The sequence below is a fragment of the Ambystoma mexicanum genome, chromosome 3p (genome assembly GCF_040938575.1).
Source record: "Ambystoma mexicanum isolate Mex_15411 chromosome 3p, UKY_AmexF1_1, whole genome shotgun sequence".
In the NCBI taxonomy this organism is placed as follows: Eukaryota; Metazoa; Chordata; class Amphibia; order Caudata; family Ambystomatidae; genus Ambystoma; species Ambystoma mexicanum.
In genome coordinates this window covers 719,036,220-719,060,567 of record NC_090925.1, presented here as the reverse complement: position 1 = coordinate 719,060,567, position 24,348 = coordinate 719,036,220, and the positions used below count along the sequence as shown (strand labels likewise).

General features: G+C 46.3%; 1 protein-coding gene across 1 annotated transcript in view; it reads right to left on the bottom strand.

The window, feature by feature from the left end:
* The window catches only part of KDM3B (lysine demethylase 3B), a 2,029,046-nt gene extending 2,023,141 nt beyond the window's left edge, over positions 1–5,905 (bottom strand). Inside the window, exons 1-2 of the mRNA XM_069651588.1 lie at positions 5,601–5,905; positions 4,703–4,870 (exon numbers count right to left, since the gene is read on the bottom strand). Coding sequence (XP_069507689.1) covers positions 4,703–4,870; positions 5,601–5,759 — 327 coding nt within the window. The 5' untranslated portion in view covers positions 5,760–5,905. The remainder of the gene's footprint in view (positions 1–4,702; positions 4,871–5,600) is intronic.
* Between the last annotated feature and the right edge of the window lie 18,443 nt (positions 5,906–24,348).

Sequence of the window (24,348 nt, the reverse complement as noted above, 5' to 3'; positions counted from 1 at the left end):
AGAGAGCAATCCAGTCCATAACAAGCAAGTATCTTGAAAATTTGGTCAGCAAAATCAAAAATAACGAAGTAAATAAAGTCATCGACTACACTGCCCTCCTTCAAATCCACACGATTAAAAGAGGAAATCATCCTGAAAGACGTATCATCATCATAGCTACGATATACAGATGGTACAGAAAAGAAAAATTCTGCTGCGAATAACCAGAATAAAAAATCTGACATTGGAAAATGAAGAAAGGCTGAAGCAGGCCAAGATACAGTATAGACATTGGCTGACAACGAAAACACGCTCTCTATCAAAAAGATGCTGAGGAAATGCTCATGGCCATACATGGAAAAGATGCAAAAGCACTCTGGTCGCTTATTAGAAACACCAATGGTTCAACGGACGATGCTTTGACGAATACTGTTGGGGAAGCAAAATGGGTCACACACTGACCAGTCTATACAAAACTCCAGCGCCGAGAACAGAGGAAACTTCGACACGTAGTAAGTCAAAGTGGGGTCGGGGATCTCTGAGGATTTCGAAACAATTCTATTAAAGATCAAGAAACTGTCGAACTCGAGAGCACCTGGCCCCGACGGGCTATCTAATTTAGAACTGAAGAAAAATCCGGAAGCTTGGGCAAATTTAATGAGCAAAATCTTTAAACAATGCAACAACACAAGAGAAATTCCAGAACCCTTGGCGAGAAGCCACGGTAATTCCTTTCTCCAAAAGAGGTGCTTGGCAAGGTGTTCGGGTCTCTGGCTCTTGATGCTTTTCAGACTTGGTTAAAAGCTGCCGATTTGGCCGACCCTTTTCAATCTGACTTCACAAAAAACACAGGGACCACAACAAATATTTTGCTGGTGAGTGCCATAAAAGCAAAAACACTTCAGAAAGGTGTGATTGTTTATCTAGCACTAATAGATCTGGTGCAAGCGTTTGTCCGAGTACGCAGAAAAAGGCTCTGGAAAATAACTGCCCAGAAGTAATTACAGGGCCAATACAAGCATTGTATCATAACACCACAATGCGAGTAAGACTGAACAAAGCAGGAGAACTATCTGAAGAGAGAAAAACGGCCAGGGGCGTGAAGCAGGGTTGCCCGTTGGCCCCTGCTTTATATAACGCTTATATTGCAGACACTGAGAAAGAGCTGAGAATCTTTCCCCCAACAGTAGACGGTGTAAAGGTCTCTAGAATCATCTATGCTGATATTATTTTGCTTGACATGACACCTGTAGGCCTACAAAGGCAAATAAACAACTTGACAAACTACTTGGAGAGAAACAATCTAGAAATAAAACAAAAACCAATGTTTTAGTCTTTGGAGAAAAAAAAATACGGAAATAAGCAGAGATGGACTGTGAATGGTACAGTTCTAGAAAAAGTTGGTGTTTAAATACTTAGGCGTGACGCTAAGCACCAGAGCTCTGGAGCAACCAATGCAGGAAGTCCTTTTAGTACAAATGCTAACATCGCAGGCAAAGGCCATTGATAACAAATATGGCTGATTCTCTCCAATTCCAGTGATTGATTTTTACAAATCGAAAGTAAAAACAAGCTTACTAAATGGAACCGATGCCTTGCCACAACTCCCAGAGCATATTTGAGTTAAAATAGAGATGAGAACTATTTTTGGAGGAAGATTCTTGGCCTATCAAAAATCACATCTATAACACTAATTCGGAGAGAACTTTGTTTACCATCATTAATGGCAATGGCGGCGAGAAATAGGCTGATGCTTTTCAGGAAAACGCTCACCGAACCAAAAACAAACATAATGCAAATTATCAAGGCAGAAATGGACAGTGGAAAGAACGTTGTTATGAGTAAATGGGCAACAAAAAACAAACAGATGTTGATAGACATAAATATTTAAAATCTAAGAATTGTCTACAAACCCAAACAAAGCCACTAAGAAATTGCTGGAGACTGACTGGATTGCGACCTGGGATCTGGCAGAGCAGAACAAGACTATAAGAGACATTCCAACCATCCCTGCAAAAGTGAACACAGTAAGAAACTTTTTGGTTAAATTCCCAGATAAAAAAACGAATCAGATTATTCCTGAGGTTGACTAAATCGAATCCTGACAAATGAAGTAAAAGCAAGAAGGAACCAAGCAGTCACAAATAACTGAAACTTCTCACCATCTGCTATTGGCTTGCCCCGGCACCAACTTACAAAGAGAACAACACCTGTCAAATGTTGGCATGCAACGCAGAGACATGGTGGAATACATTGGCAAGTGGGTCGAACACAAATGGGCAATGGGGGTAGCTCTTTTTTTCCGTTCCCTGATGTTAGATCAACAATGAACAAATGGGTTTAAATGAGCTCAAAGATGGAAAGAACGTAAGGAACGTATGGAATTGGTTAAAAATATTTTTTTGTAAAAATTGTAATACAATTAAACAAATTAAAAAAAAGTTAAGGCATTTCAAACTGAAAACACTTGCATAGTTGAACAGCCTTTGTTCACACTGGTCCCATACCTCCAGGAGCTTAATATTTCCTAAAGCAGCAAATAAATTGCCAGAATTCATAGAAGCTGTCAAATAAATGAATGTATATCAGGGCTGATCACCAACTGGACCCAACCACAAAGCAAGTTTTACTGCATGCTCGTGTAAAACAAGTGAATGTGTTTATTAGCACATGGGTAAACAAGACTTGAAATAAATGAATATGCAACCTTGCTGAACCCGTCATAATGTGAAGCATAAAACACTTTAAACAATAAGTTATACAAGGCATTCCCCCGTAACTTGACAACTATGGATTTAGAGAGGTTGTGGCTGTTGGCATCTCGGGAGCAAACAAGCCTTCGCTGACAGTGAAAATAAATTAAAGCATTCCAATAGAAGAGCGTGCAAGTCTTTGCTTTAATGCGAAGATGCCAAATCCAATTGGGCAAATCAGCTTGTTGAGGTCAATCTGGTCAGAGGTCTACAACCTGCAGGTGCCATAGTAGACAAGTCCAAGTCACTTCAAGGTTCAAAGCATATTTTCAGAAGCACAAAACAATTTAAAAAATACAAAAAAAATTCCCCCAATTTTACAAACTTTCTATATAAAACAATCCCCATGGGAGGCCTTTATATCAAAATTGAAATGGGTTCTTATCCCCACCATACATGTCAGCAAGTAACCTCTCCTATGGGAGCCATTTACTCAAAAAACTAAATTATTAAAGAAATTACCTATTAGAAAATGAGGGAAAAAATGAAAAAGATTCAAAAAAATAAACAAATACATTTCTAAGTAATGTTCAAGTCAAAAATGGTACACTGCCCATTCCATGGTTAACTCAAATGGGCGGTGGAATCAATACCAATGGCATCCAGATTGCCACTGTTTTCAGAACGCAGAGGACTACCTTGGTTCTTCACAGTGCCAGGATTGCCTGCAAAACATTACTTATTTAGAGTCCTGACAGGATGTGAGCAACTTTGATTTTCAACTACTTCGGGAGTCCGTTTCCTTATGACACAAGACGAGAAACTAACAAGTTTGGGACCTATCTTTCACAATCCAAAAAGGCAGAAGTGGCAGATAGCAATCATTCGCTTTGATCAACGGTATTTTTAAAAGTACACAACAGCTGTAATCTTCAAGTGGCAGCTCGTCACGATAGTTCAAGATTTTGTTTAAAGCTCAAGAGGCTCTTAATGAAACGTTAATTCTGTCACAATAGGTACAAAAGGAGAGAAAAGATGTATAAAACAATTGCAAAATAATGGATTGCTGACAATACGGACAAACATATGCACAAACTGTTAACAGCCCAATAGTACACATATTGCGTCAACATTCTAAATGCCTTCCTAATTACTAGTTCGTTTTATGGTGAAAAGCACCATTAATGGGAAGTAAAGTTATAATCGGTCAGTGGTAATACAAAATAAACAATGGAATCTTAGTGTTTTATGCCAAAAGAATCTCACTTGCTGAATCTCATTTGCTGTTGAATGTTCGGTCAAGTAATATGCAACCACCAGTGTAACAGAACTATTCAAGTTAGATGGGCACATTCCCATACAAGTTGCCCCTGCGGTCCTTTCTTGTACGCGTTGATGTAAAATTCCGGCATCTTTCTCCGGGGATGAAAGTATGTACTTCTTGCATATAATCTAGAAGAGCAGTGTTAGCTTGGCAGTGAAAACTACGGGAGTACTTTGACGTAACAGGACAACTCTTGCAATGCAACTATGTGACACCAAGTATGTATCTGGGAATGTGCAAAAAAGGACCCTTGAGACAGAACTCAAATACATTAAAGCCGAATGGGTGAACAGAATGGGGTTATAGTTTGCACCGCATGTAAAAGCACAATATGTACTAGCTTTTCGTACCCCAGAAGTAGCTCCTGCTTAATGATTTTGACCCCTGGGTTTTGAACGTACAGTTGAAATAATATGACATACCGTTCTTTCCATCTACAAAAGGTAAACCACTTGCAGTAGAAAAAAAAATAAAGTCAGGCGAGCAGGTCACATATGAATAGCATTGGGACACCCAAAGTGGGAGTATTCTATTGCGCTACATTTCACGTGCGCAATCAAACCTGTTGATACAGTACATTTGCACACCTCGGATGTATACGGCACACCACGCATGTTTAATGTTGACAATCAGGTTATTTTTTTACAACAAAAATACGATTCACTGTAACATACAAACAAAAAAAAAACTTGAGATAAATTCTTACCAAAGCCGGCCAATGCGGTGCCAAAACTCTTTTGTCCTGGATCAGGATCGGATCACTCCGAGGAGCCCAAACGAGTGATCCTTCCAACAGGAGTACTAGGACATCCTCGGCATGAACCTTCACCCAAGTATGCTGCCTCCAACTTGAGCCATCAAACTCCACGAACATCTAGAGGAGATGCATCAAGGCATGAACGGGGCTGGACATGCAGTTCTCACGAAACACAACTAGAACAGGACGTGCACATGACCCCAACCCACGTCCCAGACGTCAATTCATCCCACCTTACTGAACATAACCAAATTGGGGACGCTGCTAATGGATAAAACACACAGCACTCCTAAGATACCAGGCAAGCAACCTGCTCATGGGATACTAGCCCACACGCCAAAAGGAGGGCAATAAAAAAGTCAAGCAAAAAGAAATAACAGGACAGTCCCGACAGCTTTCCCCCACCATAATCCAGTTTTATCCTAGTTAACCACGACGTCAGCACCTACCCTTCCCGCAAAACAGAAAACACCACCACTGTGGAGCAGCACACCTCCCATTTTTAATCACAAAGAGGACTACAAATGTGTATTTAAACATTGACTTGCATTAGGGTCACTTTAAAGGGGAAGAAGGAAACACGGAAATGGGTACATATGATGGTATTAGCAACACTGAAAGCTGGTGTTGTCTTTATACTGCACATGTCATGTACTAGTTCAGATATTGCCAAAAGCCCTCAATCAAAAAGGCCGCCAGTTCCAGGGGCCCGAACCTACTAGTTGACACCCCCCTCGCAACTCCTGAACCACCCTAGAAACAGGACACTGCTCGTTCTTCGCTGCCTCCGCCCCCTGCGGGGCTACCATGGCGGGTTACCTCCAAACTCCTTCCCTCCCTCACTCACCGCCAGCTCCCGCGGTTCGGCGCCACTCATGCCCCGCACAGTCCCGCTGTGCCAACCGCGCTGCCCGAGATCCTGCGCAGGGCCATGGGGGCTCCCAGAGGCCCCTTCAGAGAAGAGCAGAAGCAGCCGTTTCCCCACCGGGGACGCCGCGTCAGCCATGGGACGTCGTAGTGCCCAAAGGGGGACGAGGAAGAGTCAGAAACGCACTAGTGAATCACAGACCCCCCCCCCCAAGACCCTAGCACCGCGATAAGCACCAGGGGCCGCATCAACCACCTGACACCAAACACCGCGAGAGCAGCAACCATAGAGCGCGGGGGCGGGAGAGAGCGCCGCTTGTGCCTGTAGTTAGTATGACACGCGCAAATCTAAGGCGCCGCCAGCGGCCGCGATAGCGCATTACAGGACACACTGATGCTTGTGAGAGGCAGGGAGCGCGGTCAGGGGGGGCATAGAAGGCGGCGCAGTCACAGTGTTTGATAGAGCGCCGCCTTCCCCTATAGAGTGTGTGAAAGAGCGTAGGCTGGTTGAGAGCAAGACGAGGACGAATCCGGTAAAACATTGCAGAAGACGCCAGGACTCTGTGTTATGGGCTATGGCGTCGTTGTTGCTACTGAAAGGGTTGGCAAGTGGCAACGGACCATTGCAAGTAACTTCGCGTTCAGAAATGCGCACACGTTCCCTTTTGCCGGCGCAACTTGTGACGTGAAGTGGTTGTACTGTGGTGAGGGTACACTGGTGGTGGTGGTTTGGTTTCTTTGGGACATCAGTGAGTAGGCGAACATCATCTACACAAATAGAAATCGCAAGCTCTTGGCCTTTAGGAGCCGCCCCAAAAAAGAAGAAGAAACCATGGGAGGATAAGGCAAAACACATAGCTGTTCTAGCCACCCACGGACTCCTAATGGCTTTTGAGATAAAGCGCATGTTTTCCTATCATGCGAGAAAGTCTTGGCTTTATCAAAGGCAATGAACGAAATCGACTATTTTGGATTAAAAGTGCTTTTGTGCATTTTTTTTACAAATATATTTTGTTGTATCATCAGTACACTCGCGCCTTAAAACCCTTGTGTATAGGTGCGTTATAAATACCATATGTTATGTTACTTTGATTTATATAGCGCCTTATGTACCATTGGTATGGTCTGAAGGCGCTGGTAGGTTGAACGCCCTTGGGAACCGAAGTTCAAGTCAGTAGAGAGAGTAGCGAGAGTCGAAGGTGCATGTGGGTACCGGATATGTGTGCAGCTGGTGTGGTATTCGTGTAATAGCTGCTTCTTAGCAGTAGGTGTGGTGGTTGAGAGGTCAGGGGTATGTGTTCGTTCTGGCAGGATTTATCCAGACCGATTGTGGCTGCGTTAGGCCTGAGGAGAACGCCTGGCTGGGGGGTGTGTAACCAGCAGTGTTTAGTTAGAGTGATGGGTAGTATGAGTCAGATGTTTGTATGAGAACAGCTATACCGAATGGTGTCATAGTATCGCTGTGTTCTATTTGAGTGGTGGTGTAAAGAAGAGAGTAAGCGTGGAGATGTGAATATGGTGGTTTACTTTAGGTGGTTGAGATTGCGCCCACTCCAATAGTTCCATGAACTTCATCCGTTCCATGCACTCCAATCCATTCCATGCACAACAACCTGTTCCATGCACTCGCATCCGTTCCATGTACTTCAACCATTTTATGCACTCCATCATTTTATGCACTACTCCTTACATTCGTTCTACCCACGTTATCCTTTCTCCATGCATCATCCATACACATACGTCTTCACACTGCTCCTTTCATTCGTTCTACCCATGTTATCCTTACTGCATGCATCATCCATCCACATATGTGATCTACACACCTTCCATTCACTTAACTAATTGCACCCATTTCACTTGTTCCATCCACTTCACCAGTTCCGTCCACTTCACCAGTTCCACCCACTTCGCCGGTTCCAAGCACATGACCCGTTCATTCACCCACTTCATCCGTTCTACCATTTCACCCGTTCCACCCATTCTACATCAGTTCATCCTTTCCTTCCTCATACTTCACCCGTTCCATCGACATACTTCACCCGTTCCATCCATATACTTCACGCGTTCCATCTATATAATACACCCTTTCCATCCACATACTTCACCCGTTCCATCCAAATACTTCACCCGTTCCATCGGCATACTCCACCCGATATAGGGCATCCACTTCACCCGCTCATCCGATATAGGGCAGACTTTCTAAGGCACACTTCTAAGGTAAACCAAGGGCACGCTATCAGGCACACTTCTAAATTCAACCAGGGCACGCTATTAGGCACCCTTCTAAAATTCAGCTTTGCACAGAGAGGATATTAGGCAACCAATTCAACTCTGCACAGAGAAGCTATCAGGCACACTTCTAAATTTAACCAGGGCGCGTTATTTGGCACACTTCTAAATTCAACCAAGGTACGCCAATAGGCACACTTCTAAATTCAACTTTGCACAGGGAGGATATTGGGCACACTTCTAAATTGTTGCACTTCTAAAGTCAACCAAGGCACGCTCATAGGCACATTTCTAAACTCAACTTTGCACAAAGAGGATATTAGGCGCACTTCTAAATTCAACCAATGCACGATAATAGGCACACTTCTAGATGCAACTTTGCACAGAGAGGATAATAGGCACACTTGAGGATATTAGGCACATTTCAAAATTCAACGAGGGCACGCTATTAGGCACACTTCTAAAGTCAACCAGGGCACGTTAATAGGCACATCTCTAAAGTCAACCAGGGCATGTTAATAGGCACACTTCTAAATTCCACTTTGCACAGAGAGGATATTAGGGACACTTTGTCAGTTCAACTAGGGCACGCTACTAGGCATACTTCTAACTTCAACTTTGCACAGAGAGACTATTAGGGACACTTCTAAATGCAATTAGACTACATATGGAAGGGATTACAACGGTATAGCTTTCGGCGGATGAGTGGTAGGGTAGTATGGCGTGAAGTAATTGCTTCAGTCCCCGCCCTTGCCAAACTTACTTATTGTTGGCTTCTTGCTTCTCCTGCGGATACCTGCAGATAAGATCTGGAGCCGTCTCTGTAGGGTAGGACCCGTCCTTTGCCTTGGGTCCTTAGCCACAGGGGCTGCACGGGCAGAGGGCTGCCCTGGAGTGGACAGAAAAGAGCTGGATGGAGGGCCGATCAGGGCGGTGAGAGGGCTCGGGAGGCGGGAGCTTGGTGATCCAGGAAGGGGAACGGCGGATGGAGGCACACAGGGGCATGGGGGCTCACGGACTAAATGTTATTACAATTTTGGGCAAAACGAGGTCACTGGAGCTGTATCCACTCACCTGCTGAATTGTGTCACAAAGGAGGCAGGCGGCTGCAGCGTGAGTCACTAGACTATCATACACAACCACGACGAGGTTAACAAACGGAATAACTAGGTTTTCTTTGCTGCCCATTTCTGCAGGAGGGCTGGCTGTTCTTTTTTTTTTTCCAGAGTCATTCATGTTCACGGACCAGGCACTACTGAGTCCGGAGCTCGTCAGTACTACATGTTCGCATTATATTGTAAAATCGGTCAAAGAGGCACTACCACATCGAAATGGGATACACACCTGTTACCAACGTCGAGCGTTACTGGTTTTGCAATGGACATTTATTGTTGAGGTCTTAGTCATTTAGCGGAGAGACAGCTTTCTATTCCGCCAAAGGTTATATTGTATCAAGACAGCTGGACTACTGTAATGCCCTATATGCAGGTGCCAATAAAACTGTCATAAACAAACTGCAAATACTGCAGAATAATGCTCTTAGAGCAGCCTTGGACATACCCCGCAGAGTGCATATATCTAATATCAGGAAAGACCATCACTGGCAAAAAATTTGTGACAGAATCCTCCTCAAGACGCTATCTCTCACCCACAAAGGACTGAACAACACTGCGCCCCCATATATCTCGGCCAGACTGACCAGAAAATCCTCCAGTCATCATACTAGAGCGTCTAACCATCTCGCACTAGAAATCCCCAGATTCAGACTAACTAAAGCAGGTGGAGCAAGCTTCCCTATTAGAGCTGCCCGTGCCTGGAACGCTCTCCCTACTGCATTGGGAGCTGATCAACCCTATTCCAGATTCAGATGCAACGTGAAAAGCTGGCTCTGGATAAAGGACGCCCACTAAACTGTCCCCTGTACCAGGCCCTGTATTATGGCATGGATCCACTATGTTACTCATGAAACCTGTACTATAGACTTTCATACCATTTCCTGTGTGTTGTGAAGCACCCACATTTCTTATCTTTGCTGTAAATACTGTAATAACTTGTAATGTATCCACTGTATGTACCACTGTATGCAACCAAGCTTAAGTATTCTTGTTACCGCTGCGCCCGGCTACCCCAGGGTTGGGAGCGCATTATCAAATAATAAACTAAACTAAGATCATGTTCCTAAGGTGCCATTCGTGGCCTTTGCACAGCATTGTCTATTCAGTTTCTTGAGATCCGCTGTGTTAATTGTGACTGAGCCTTAACCTCGATGGGTGTCAGGAAGTGGCGTCAATGACAGGCTTGTTTTTGGTGGTGGCCTAATGAGCATGCTGTCTCCTGCTTCGAATTCTCTGGTACCTTGGTGTGTCAGACAATGATAATGTATTCATTGTGGTGAATTCTATGGCCAGACTGGAGGCGAGCATTATGCTTCAACGTCTTTATTACTACTCCTCAGTAGTTTCAACAAACCAATACAAATACTGTAAAAAAATGTCTCAAAGTGACTTTTTCCTTTCTGAACTACAATCCCCATAGTCTCTGTAGTCCATCTCCACCCTTGCTCAGCTATGACCACATCCTGTCCCTGAGCTCCTCTTCTTTTACTGCTCTTCATGCAGATAAGTACCTTTTCTACTCATCTCCCTTTACAGCATGTTTAGGAGGTAGATAATGGGAATATAGACATTATGTGGACATAATATTATGTGGACATTTATAGCAATGTTAGAATGATAGACACGAAGCACGTAGTAACGTGATAAGTAATAAATAATACCTTGTATGATGATAGACTGCCTGCGCAATTGGACTGCGCGACCTAACGGATTACTGGGTAGTATTCACTTATTCAATTAAGTTGGGCCCGCGACGCTTTTGCCCCGTGCTGCATCACCGGCACATCAGGGGTGAGTTTGCAGCGACTGCAGGGCCCGCAGAGCTTCATTAGAAGAAGGATCCCTCCGAGCCGCTCCAACCCCCCTCCTTTGGGGAGCGGGAACTCCAGAGCGCCCGTGTCGCATTCTTTTTGCGACGCGGAGCGAGTGCACATCGGTCCAGGGCGCGGCGGTGAACGGGCCACAACACGTTCCGACCTTGGAGGAAGTATAATTACGAGGACACACACATTAACGCCTGCAGCAGCGGAGCACGAGAGAAGAACGGAGAAGCTCCACAGGACACACGCACACACGCTCGGAGCAGACAAGCTCCAGGGATAATCACGAGCACAGACGCTCAAAGAATTTGGGCCACAGAGGTCCTATTGAAGCGAAACCGCCGCCTCTGGCGTTTAGAACATTATATAGCCGGTGCAGCCACAAAGAAGTGAAAAAAGAAAGAAATAAAAATAAATAAATAATAATAAACATTACAGTAACACAGATATAGTTACTGAAAAGAAACATATACAGCCCAGCTAGTGAGGTGGGTGTGCTCAGACACCTGTCTCAGGTACTTCAGGCACACAGTAGCCTCCCAGAATGTCGGAGTTCGAATTGAGTGAAGAGGAGCAGTCTCTGGACTTAGCAGCCAGCTTCAAGGAGGTGCTGGGGAAGTCACTAGTGGAGGCCGTGGCACAAGGGGTGAAACCCGACAGGAAAGGCTGGAAACCTTACAAGCAATTCTACACCAGCCAAAGGATAGCACCGGCATAGCAGATCGCACGCCCACAGAGCCCTCTACAACAGGGACTACGGGGAGTACCCATGCCTGTAAGAGGAAAGCCTCTTGTGACCCCCAGGGCCCTTCAGATGGGGCAAAACCAAAGGCCCCAGAGGTAGTCGACACCTTCGCAAAGCTTAGAGAAGCATATTTGCAGCGACAGACAGTGCCAGACCTCACAACCCCCACTCCCGGGGAAGAAGTTGATCGGGAAGATGACCCAGGCTCGGAAGAGGAGCCGGCGGAAGGTGACCTTCCCACCCAGGACGAAGAGGAGATAGTGGAGGAGGAAGAGGTCAAGCCCAGCAGAGGCAAAAGAGCCCGCAAGGAGAAACACAACTCGAGGAGGTGGAAGAGGATATGTTCGACCCGGATAGTATCCGAAAGAGTTGCGCAATACATGACCATGAGACTCAGGAAAGCGCTCGACAGAGAAGTTCATCAGTGCCTGCGTGTCATAAATCTCCCCCCGTCTCACCTGTGATCGGGATCTCCCTTGTTCGGCCGCAGGACTCTTCTTGTGGGTGGTTCGGGTCTTGAATAGGCTCGCCCGAGCCTCGTCAGGTTGCAGAGCGCGTTCAGAGTTCCGGGAAGTTCGTGGTTCCAGGGTGTCCAGGATTAGCGATTAACAAGCAATGTAGGGGGGAAGTCCAGGAACAGGAAAAAAGGGAAGGAAGGAAGAATGAGGATCAAGGAAGCAAATGTAGAGAGCAAACACACGTCGGGTCACTATCGAAGATAGCGTTTTGACGCACGGACCCCCAGGGGCGTGACCAATTTATAGTACGTGCTACGACGTGAAAGCTAGTGCGTAGCACGGAGCTTGGTACGGCCATGTTGGGAGGAACAAGGAGTACAAGCCCTTTGTGACAATGACCATGAGGTCCAGAAGGGGCAATTTCGCCGGGTCATGACACTACGTGCAGAATGCCCAAAGCCAGACCTCCCGGGTAAAGTAGCTGAAACTCTAGAGCTGGATCCCAAGATGTTTACATTCGTATCTAAGACCAGTAAGGGCATCGACAGATCTTGGAAGAGTTGCCAGGAAAAGGTACTGGACCTTGCAGGTCCATTGGCAAAGGTCATGGACCTGGCCGAGAGAGCCAGAGACCCAGCAGAAGAAGTAGACCCTGACACACTGGCGGGCTGGGCACAGAGAGCTATCTGTTTACTAGGCAATGCCAACTGCGCTATCGCCTCAGAACGGAGGAGTGGCTTATTGTCATGACCCACAGGACGCGCCCCTTTTGGTCTTGCTGGTCCTTATCGCAACAGGCCTTGCATTCCCTGACACTCCCAACATGGCCGTCCAGCGTGACACGCCTTCCACGGTCTATACGTTGGACGTAACGTATTCTACTAATAGCCCGCACCCCGCGGCTCTGCACGTCTCAATGCTATTGCCAAGTAGCGATCAGACGTGTGCTCCTTAGTTCGCTGTATTGCTTTCCTGGTTCCTAGCTTTTCTACTTCCATTCCTTGCCCCTTTCCATTTCCTCTTGCTTCCTGGACTCGTGCGCCATCAGCATGTCTTCTTCGTTTCCCGTATCCCCGGATTGCTGCATCCCGGAATCTTAAACGCACGCTGGAGTCGGAAGAGACTCGCTCAGCCTTATTCAAGTCCAGGTCTGTCCGCAAGAAGACATCGCCCACAGAGTCCAGCAAAGATCGGTCTCAGGTGAGAAGGAGGGAACTCCGTGACAGTTTGAGACGCCTACCGACCGCACTCGAAGTCGACATGGAAGCGGCCGTCCAGGACCTGATGCGAGGTATGCAAGAATTAACCACTGAGGTGCAGAATTTAAAGGCGGAAAACGCTGCTCTCAAGCAATTAGTTCTATCCCGTGATTCAGCCGCAAAAGAAAGTGTGTTACTGGGCTGCATTGTTGACAAATACGATGGGTCGGCAAAAACCCTTTGTGGATTCCTGGACTCATGTTTGGTTCACTTTACATTTAAGCCCTATTACTTTTCCACTCCCAGGGCTAAGGTGGGTTTCATAATCTCTCACCTTTCCGGAAATCCTTTAACCTGGGCTACACCCCTAGTTAACTCCGGCGACGCTCTCCTAGATGACTACGATGGTTTCATACGGGCCCTAAAGACCATGTTTGATCGCCCATTGCAGGTCTTTAGTGCCCAGGAACGCCTCTTAGACTTTCAGCAGGAATCCCAGGATGTGCTCACGTATGTAACCCGATTCAAGCAATTGGTCAAGGAAGCTGATTGGTCTCCGGAGGCAAGTTTTACCCTTTTCAGGAGAGGACTAAATGAGGAGATTAAAGATGAGTTAGCTAGAGTGGCCCGACCAAACTCATTCCAGGCTCTTATGGACCTTGCCATGCAAATAGACTTTCGCATCCAGGAAAGGAAGGCAGAGAAGATAAAATTTAGAGGAAACCCTCCGAAGGTGTCCTTTGAGAGTCCCTCCAAATCTGACACAAACCCAGGGTCAGTCATCGAACCAGAACCCATGCAGATAGGAGCCTTCCGTGGACCCATATCCCAGCAAGAAAGGATGAGAAGGATTAATACGGGGTTGTGCATGTATTGTGCCTCAGACAAACACTTGGTTAGAGAATGCCATCTGGCCCCTCCTCGGCGTTCGGGAAACGCCAACTCCTGATCCTAGATGGAGCAGGGCTTCGGGAGAGAAATGTTTGCTCCACATCAATTCCATACTTGAACTCTCCTGGACAAAACAATCTAGTGATACTACAGGCCTTCCTATCAACCTCCGGGAATAAGACCTATCCTGTTTTGGCCTTGGTAGACTGCGGGGCTATGGGAATATTCATTGATCAAGATTGGGTTTTTAGTCACCACATCCCATACGAAACACGAAGCATCATGCAGCCGGTGGAAGCGATCGAGGGAAGACCCCTCACTTCGGGGCCCATAAGCCTGCAGACCAAAGAGATCCAGCTTTCAATTAACCACCACCAAGAGCAGATTCGATTCGACATTATCAAGTCAGCTCATTACCCCATGATACTGGGCATGCCCTGGTTACAGAAACACAATCCGTATATCAATTGGACAGCAGGATCACTATTCCTCGGCTCAGAGTTTTGTATGTCTCAGTGTCTAATCCTGGATCCCTCCTTGACCCCTTCCAAAGAACCACCAATAGACCATCAAGCACCTCTCATGGTTTCCAATATCGTGCAGGTTCCTAAGGCCTATCAGGGATTTGGTGATGTGTTCTCAACTGCCATAGTCCAGGCCTTACCCCCTCACAGGCAAGAAGACTGCGCCATAGACACGGATCCCTCAGCAGTGATTCCCTTTGGCAGGATGTTCATCCTTTCCGAACCTGAGAAAAAGTCCCTCCAAGAATACCTGGATACCAACCTTGAGAATGGCACCATAAGACCTTCAAAATCTCCAGCCAGAGCTTCATTGTTCTTTGTTCCTAAGAAGGACACTAAGGAACTCAGACCCTGCCTCGATTATCGTGGATTAAATCAATGCACCCTCAAGGATCAGTACCCTTTACCCTTAATCTCAGATATCCTGGAAGTGGTCAGAGGCGCTGTGATTTTCCCGAAACTGGACCTCCGGGGTGCCTATCATTTGATTCGTATCCGGGAAGGAGACAAATGGAAAACAGCATTCAGAACACCCTTTGGTCACTTTGAATATCTGGTCATGCCCTTTGGATTAGCTAATGCCCCAGTAGTCTTTCAACGTTTTATGGACAGGGTGTTCTCTGACATGCTATTCCTCTTTGTCATCGTCTACCTGGACGACATTTTGATCTACTCCAAGGACCTTCTAAAGCATGAAGAGCATATAAAGGCAGTACTAGAACGACTCTGTGAACATAAACTCTTGGCCAAACCCAAGAAATGTCTGTTTCATGTTGCTTCTGTTCATTACCTAGGATTTATCCTTACTCCAGAGGGAATTGGCATGGACCCTTCAAAGGTAAAGGCTATATTATCCTTGCCTGCTCCCACGTCCGTGAAACAAGTTCAATCCTTCATGGGGCTTGCCAATATCTACCGGAAGTTTATACCCACCTTCTCCGAGATTGTTCAACCGATTGTTGCTCTCCTGAAGAAAGACACCCCCTTTGTCTGGTCTATTCCGCAAGATAAGGCATTCCAACTCTTGAAGACAAGATTTACTCAAGCCCCCATTCTGACCCAACCCGACATTGATCGACCATTCCTTGTGGAAACGGAGGCCTCTAACTAAGCAATTGGAGCGGTCTTGAAGCAAGAATTTGAGGATAAACTAGAACACCCCATTGCTTACCTTTCACGAACCCTGACTCCCAGTGAGACACACTACTCCGCCCTGGAAAAATAACTTTTAGCTATCCGCCAAGCCTTCACTGAGTGGTGACATCTACTCCTGGGAGCTAGATATCCAGTCCAGGTCCGCACGGATCACCAAAATCTTCAAATTCTACAGTCATTAGAGTGTCGGAACAGTCGTCAGGCTCGTTGGGCCTTCTTCTTTGCCCAGTACCAGTTACACATCACTCATGTTCCTGGATCACAAAACTTGATTGCTGACGCCTTATCTCGACGGCCTGACTATGAAACTACCGAAGATAAGGCCTATCCTAAGATGTTTCCCCACACGATTTTTGTAGCTCAAGCAGTCAATCTCCTGGAAGAAATCCGAGTACAAATCCAATCCTCTGAACTCTGGAAGAATATTTCAAGAAAGAATTAATGGAACCTGGGAGTCAAGGAAGGATATTTGTTCAAGGACAACGCTCTGCTCATTCCTACACAAAAATTACAACAAAGGATAATAAACCTCTGTCATGATACCCTTCACTCCGGACATCGTGGCATCACCAACACCCTCCACCTCATACAAAGACAATTTTGGTGGCCTAAAATGAAGACTGACGTACAACTATACGTCCGAGCCTGTGCAATCTGTAGTCAGAATAAACATGACAAGAGGCCGGCAGGTTTTCTGCTACAACCTACACTGCCAACAAGGCCATGGGAATTTATCGCAACAGACTTCATTGTGGAATTACCGCCTTCCAGAGGGTACACCACCATCATGGTCACCATTGACTTGTTCACTCATATGGCTCATTTCACACCCCTCAGTAAGCTACCATCCTCATCTGAACTGGCTGTAATCTTCCTGGAGCACATATTCCGCCTTCATGGACTTCCTTCCAAGATAATTTCCGATCGAGGACCTCAATACGTCTCACAATTCTGGAAACACCTCTGTCAAATATTAGGAGTCCAATGCGCTCTTTCATCAGGTTATCACCCTCAAACCAATGGGGCCACAGAATGTGCTAATCAGACTCTGGAACAATATCTTCGATGTTTTGCCACTAAGGTTCAGGATGACTGATCGCTCCTGATACCCGTGGCTGAATTCGCCTATAGCAATTCCGATCATTCAGCAGTTAAGACCAGTCCCTTTTATTGCAGCCAAGGATTCCATCCATCAGTTCTGCCCTCAGTTCTTCCACAACCCACACCGGTACCTACTGTCGACTCCTTGATTGAAACACTCATCAACATACATAAGGAGACCAAAGAGCACTTAGAGAAGGCCAGAACACAGACCAAGAGATATGCGGATTCCAAAAGAAGACCTGGGCCTTCTTATTCAGTTGATCAAGTCTGGTTGTCCTCGAAATTACTATCCCGACATCTACGGCCAAACAAATTGGCCCCCCGGTATTATGGTCCGTTTTCCATCAAGGAAATTATAAACCCAGTCTCATACCGGCTCAAGCTACCAGAATCCTGGAAAAAGATTCACCCAGTTTTTCACACCTCCTTATTAAAACCTTACATTCAATCCTCCCGGAAATCCTGTAGACCCACTCCTGTGGTGGTGGACAATCAACTGGAATATGAAGTGTCCCGGATATGCGACTCCACGTATAAACGGGGTCAGCTTCAATACCTGGTTGAATGGAAAGGATATCCCCCCAGTGAAAGAACTTGGGTACCACTTTCTAATCTGAATACCCCTCGACTGCTCAGAAGATACCACCTCATACACCCAGGCAAACCTGGAGGAATAGGTTTTCGGAGGAGGCATGCTGTCATGACCCACAGGACGCGCCCCTTTTGGTCTTCCTGGTCCTTATCACAACGGGCCTTGCATTCCCTGACACTCCCAACATGGCCGTCCAGCGTGACACGCCTTCCGCGGTCTATACGTTGGACGTAACGTATTCTACTAATAGACCGCACCCCCGCGGCTCTGCGCGTCTCAATGCTATTGCCAAGTAGCGATCAGACGTGTGCTCCTTAGTTCGCTGTATTGCTTTCCTGGTTCCTAGCTTTTCTACTTCCATTCCTTGCCCCTTTTCCTTTCCTCTTGCTTCCTGGACTCGTGCGCCATCAACACGTCTTCTTCGTTTCCCGGATCCCCGGATTGCTGCATCCTGGAATCTTAAACGCACCCTGGAGTCGGAAGAGACTCGCTCAGCCTTATTGAAGTCCAGGTCTGTCTGCAAGAAGACACCGCCCACGGAGTCCAGCAAGGATCGGTCTCAGGTGATAAGGGGGGAACTCCGTGACACTTATTGCAAAAGATCGATCCCAAACTCAGTGACCTTGCGTCATACAAAGCGGGAGAAGCAGCACAAGGGCTCCTATTTGGAGAAACGTTTGGGAAAGAGATGGGCCGCTTCGTCGGCACCGATACCTCTCTAGAGAAGGCTCAAGCTTCGATTAGAAAGATTTTCCCTAACCGAGTTTCTACCGGGACCAACTGCTACAGGGGTCGCGCGGCTGGTCAAAACCAAGTAGGAAGATGACCCCCGAATCCAAGAGCCCAATACTGGGAGAACAGGCAGCAGGATTCCTTCTTCCCAGCTAGAGGATGCTTCCCGGGGGGACGCAGAGGGAGAGGAGCCGGCCGTGGACAAGGATTCACACAAGGTTAGAGTGACACACTACACTCCAGTTGGGGGGAGAACTGGTATGTTCAGGAGAAGTTGACGCACGCTTTCCAGCGATGCTTGGGTATTGCAAACCGTATTGGGTCTGCATCTAGAATTTATACAGCCGCCCATCCAAGATCGCAAGCCACACCACCAGCAATTAGCGCGCATAGAGCAGAGCCTTCTAGATCACAAGCTATTACAGCTCGCACAGAAAAACACCATAGAGAGATGCTCAAGGGCGCCCAGTTTCGTGAGAAACATGTTCCTAGTGCACAGGAAAGAGAAAGTGAGGCCAGTAATAAACCTGAAGGAACTGAACGGATGGGTAGTTTACCAGCATTTCAAGATGGAGGGCATCCACCAGCTCTGAGACTCCCTCAGGGAAGGAAACTTGCTAAAGAGACTGGACCTGAAGGATGCCTACCTGACGGTCCCAGTATTAGAGGAATTCAGGACCTTCCTAGCTTTTTGCTGGAGAGGACGGTTCTGGCAATTCAAGACCATGCCCTTCGGGCTTGCATCAGATCCATGGGATTTTACCAAGCTGATGAAGCCAGTGGCCGCAGCGATTCGGGAGAAGGGCATCCGGTTGATCATATACCTAGACGACCTCCTGCTACTGGCCGAGGACTGAGAAGTACTGATATACCAGACAAAATGGGTACAGAGCCTCCTGCTATCCTTAGGATTTCTAGTCAATGTGGAGAAGTCGGATACCACACCGGCACAGAGACTAGACTTCCTGGGATTTATCCTAGACACCAAGAGAGCCACTCTAGAGCTTCCAGCTCGGAAGATGCAAGACATCAAAAGAGAGATAAGGGGATGTCTCCAGAAGCAAGTGGTGACTCTAAGGATTTTAGCAAGAATAGTTGGGCTGCTGGCAGCCTCCATTCAAGCCATATTTCCCGGGCCCTTACACTATCGAGCGCTGCAGAGGCTAACGATAAGACACTTGCAGCAGGGCTTGAGGTATCATCAATTAGTATTTGGTTCAAGAGTCGATAACCGACCTGGTCGTACAATCCGACGCAAGCCGAATGGGCTGGGATGCCCGATGCAGGGACCTGCAGACAGGAGGGAAATGGAGCAAAGAAGAGCTTCGTCTTCACATAAACTGCCTGGAGCTATTAGCAGGATCCTTCGCGATCAAAGCCTTCACGAAGGGGAGGATGAAATCCTGCGTACTGCTGAAGATGGACAACATCTCAGCAGTAGATATATAAACCACCTGGGAGGCACCAAGGATTTTTGGCATTTTTGCCTTCTGTCACAGACGTCAGTGATGGCGGAATACCTGCCCGGAGAGCTGAACGTAGTGGCGGATTGGAACTCTCGATACCTTACGGACTCCAACGATTGGAAGCTGGATCCGATAGTATTTCAGAAGATGAATCAGAAGTGGGGTCCGCTTCACATAGACCTCTTTGCATCCCAGCTGAACGCACAGCCAGCCGATTACTTCAGCTGGAGACTAGACCCAGGTGCCCGAGGAACGGATGCATTCCTACAAGAATGGAATGGAGGCCCGCACTATGCCTTTTCCTCATTCATGATGCTGAGCAGAGCTCTAGCGAAATGTCGGGTGGGCAGAGAGCAGAACTGCTTTTAGTAGCTCCACTGTGGAAATCACAAGTATGGTTTCCGACGCTAATAGAACTAGCGGTAGACCTGCCGAGAGTGCTGCCGGGAGGAGAGCAACTGCTCACGGACCCAGTTGGGTCGTTTCATCCTCTGAGAGTGAGAGGGACACTTCCGCTCATCGCGTGCAGGATATCAGGAGATGTTGGGAGTTGCCAGGCATTTCGGCGCAAGCTGCAGAGCTCATCACTGAATCCTGGGTGCGTCATGATGCCTACCCCCAGGCATCCGGACCAAGCCCATCAGCCCCGGGAGCAGGAATCTAGACATTTAGTAAAACCTCAGCAGCCACGGCTAGGGACTATCTGGGTTCAGTCCTGGCACCTTAGGTGCCAGGCTCATAGTTGGAATCAGTCCTGGCGCCTAAGGCGCCAGGCTCATAGTCATTACTTACCTCAGGCAGACCATGCTGCAAATGACTCCAATCCAACATGAAGCCTGAAAGGGACTATTTTTCTACAGGGACTATTTTTTACTCGGGTGTGGTTCTACGGACTTCTTACCTGGGACTACTTTTGAGGCTATTTAAACCACACCCGACCAGCAAAACACGCTTCTCATTTTTCTGCATCCAGCAGCATAACACTCAGCGTGCCTGCAGCCTGCATCCAGTCTTCTGCCACGGCCGCCTTGAATCTGGAGCTCCTAAAACAAAGAGGAAAGAAAGGGACAAGGTTAGAAAACAAACTTATTTCTAATCCACACCTGATTCTGGATCCATCTTTTCTCCGGACCTGTAAAGAACATAATTTCGGCACGCGCCGCACCTCCAGCTGCAGCGCCGCGCCATACTCACCCGTCTTCACAGCATCCTTTGGGTCCGCGCTGCCTCCATCATTTCTTCGCCGAACTTCGGCACCTAGGAGACAAAAGAAAACCACAAGGTGAGCCGAGGGAACCAACAAATATAATTCTTACCACCATAGACTTACCTGATTTACCACCAGAGGCATCCTTTTGTGACTCTCCATATTTTCACGTGCCGCATCTGTAAAGAGAGAAAAAACAACACGTTTTCCTCGTGCAACATTTACTGGACAGCGCCAGGTGAAACAGACTTTTACCTGAGCGCCACCAGCTGCCACAAGAGCATCTTTTCATGAGCCAGCTGCAAGACAAGAAAGGAAGGGGGGAACAAGAGTGAACATCGGACATATTGAACTCTATGAACTTAATACTTACTGGTCCTCACCAGGAACCTCAGAGTCAATACTCTCCGGAACTCTCCCGAGCCTTCAAACCAGTGAAGTAACTGGAATCGACGCGCCCCTGCAAATCCACGCAGGATGGAGAGCTCATCTTTCAAGAATATAAGGTGAGATTGCTGTGAGGGCATTTCGGAGGTGATTAGTTGGGGAGGACTGTGGGGGTGCCATCACTTGAATCCACAAGTGGCTAAATCCATCTCTCCACTTGCAGGAGAATGTTTCTACGGGTTAAGCAGACAAGATTAGGAGGGCAGATCCAGTCAGTCATCGCTGCACTACGGATCACGTGGGTGGAGACAGCAGCTGTCCAGGTCCGACCGACGCCCCAGTGGGAGCCAGGTGAGCGTAACAGGGTGCCATCCACCAGAAGGAGCTACGACGCGGCTTGGGCCAAGTGGGTTAGCTGGTGCAAAAGGAGAGGTGTTCATCCCATTTCTGCACCTGTAGTGACAATCCTGAACTTTCTAGCGCAGTTACTTCAAGACGGAAAAGCGTTCCGCACAATAGGAGTATACAGATCAGCAATATCAGCGGGACACCTGCCAATCGAAGGGGTAGCAGCAGGCGAACACCCAGCTGTAGTGAGATTGATTAGAGGGACCAAATATAAGGTTCCCCCAGAGCCTCATTATCGGACGATGTGGGACGTATCAGCGGTCCTTCAGCTCTTAGAAAGTTGGCCGGCAAACAAGTATCTGTCGCTGAAGCAGCTGTCAGTGAAGCTAGCAATGCTCCTATGTCTAGTCTCCTGTAAACACGTATCAGATGTGCATGCGCTAGAGATAAGTAGAAGGTCCTTCGGTCCGGAAGAAGTCACCTTCTCGGTGGTAAAGAGAACTAATATAGGGACCTCCTCAGTCCATTATCCTTATTTTTCGATTAGACCTAAACTGTGAGTAGCGAACTGTATCAAAGAATATGAAAACAGGACAGCAAAGCATAGAGCAGCAGGTACCACACAACTGCTCATAGCGCGTAGGAAGCCTTTTCGGGGTGTAGCTACAGCAACTATTGCTAGATGGGTGAAGGAAATTGTGCAAGCAGCTAACATAGATTTGAGGAAGTATGGAGCTCACTCAGTGCGGGGAGCTATAGCATCTAAAGCATTCACAACAGGAGTGTCCTTGAGAGACATGCTAGCGGCAGACTGGGTGAATGATCACACTTTTAAGGAGTTTTACTTTAAGCCAACAGGAACTCTAGCAGCTGCTGTAGAGGGAAGCTTTGAACAAGCATAATGCTTGCCTCCAGTCTTGCCATAGAATAAAGATTACCCCTGCTTTCTGCGCAGGGAGTTTTAATTCTATTAAAGACTAGGAGGCGAGCATTAAATTCCCTCCCATTCATGTATTGATTATAGACTATTGACATTAACCAATGATATTTTCGCAGGTTGGTTGCAATACATGGACGCCACCCTGATTATTTTGCTTTGTATTATTTCCTAGGGGAAGAGGCAAATAACAATTGAAAGGACAGACTAGCAACGGTAATCAGTTGAAGTCAAGCAGGATCAGCGCTCCAGTTTGAAGTGGTTAAAGTATTTGCTCTGTTGGTATGACATAGTGTGGAGTTTAAGTGACAGTTCAGAGCATGTAAAAGAGAGGAGGAGCTCAGGGACAGGATGTGGTCATAGCTGAGCAAGGATGGAGATGGACTACAGAGAATATGGGGATTGTAGTTCAGAAAGGAAAAAGTCACTTTGAGACATTTTTTACAGTATTTATATTGGTTTGTTGAAACTGCTGAGGAGAAGTAATAAAAGAAGTTGAAGCATAATGCTCGCCTCCTAGTCTTTAATAGAATTATTACTCCCTACGCAGAAAGCAGGAGTAATCTTTAGTCTCTTTTCTTAATTTTTGTATTGTTGCATATATACTATAAAAAACACCTTACACAACAGTTTCAATTAGAAATACACATTTGACAGATCTTAAAAGAACAATTTATACAAAATATTTAAAATTCTAAACCATGAAGAGCCAAGAAGGGGTTGTTGTACAGATCATCTAAAATTCGAAACACCACAAAGAATTTAAAATGCCAATCGACTCATTAATTATGATTTACACTACTTACCTTAAGAGAGCATCTCCTTGCATCATGACAATCGATATGAGTTCAAATATTTGTTTTAAAAAATGTACCAGAGCTAAAACTAAAGGCATTTGGGTGCTTGTCATAAGTCTATTCCATAAAAGTGCACCATTAACATTTTCAGTTGAGTGATCATGAGATTCTTAGTATTTGATTCTGTGTTTTGTCAATCCAGTGCAGTCGATCACTAAATGAAAAAGTGTCTCACTGCAATTTTCTGTGCAAAGTCTGCAAGCTCTAAGTTGGTGCGGAATATTCAATTGAGGTCCAACAACTTTGAGCGTGGGAAGGCAATTAATTTCATGTATCATTGCCTGGACACGGCAGAAGGGAATTTTCTTAAATAAAGCCTTAGCTACGTGGCATGGATATATGTTGTTCCCTGAGTTTTCAATCTCTGTATATCGTCAATATCCCAGATTCTATCCCATTTTCTTTATTGCTCTTTTAAGAGCCAACTGAATTGGAAATTCATCTATGTCCATCAGTGACCTAAAGCTCTGACACCTCTCCTTAAAGCTTTTGATGGACTTATTTGTACCACCAGCCATCACTTGCTTCAAGCAGTGGAATATGCCTGTGTACCCATTTTCATTGATTTTTTAGATATAGTGACAGGCTCTTATAGATGTATAAGGACCACCATGATTGGAGTCCCAATTCTAGTCTAATCAGACTAATGGAGACATATTTGGGTAGACCTAGAACTTTTTAGGACTTGACCCTAAAGAATATCAAGGGGTTTCCTATCCTTGAAGGACGTGAGCTCTATTCCATACAGGACAATTGGAGTCCCTTTAAGATTAAGAATAGGCACAGAAACACCTATAAATGATTCTAATCATAGAAGTACAATGTCTCACTTTTTTGTCTAGCCTCTTTCTCCTATGTATGGATAGATTTTTATTTGCAAACAGGAATACCAGATAATAGAATTCATCAGTTTCTTGAATTCTAGTCTGGTTTATTTTCCAAACATAGCTCTTTTTAACCTT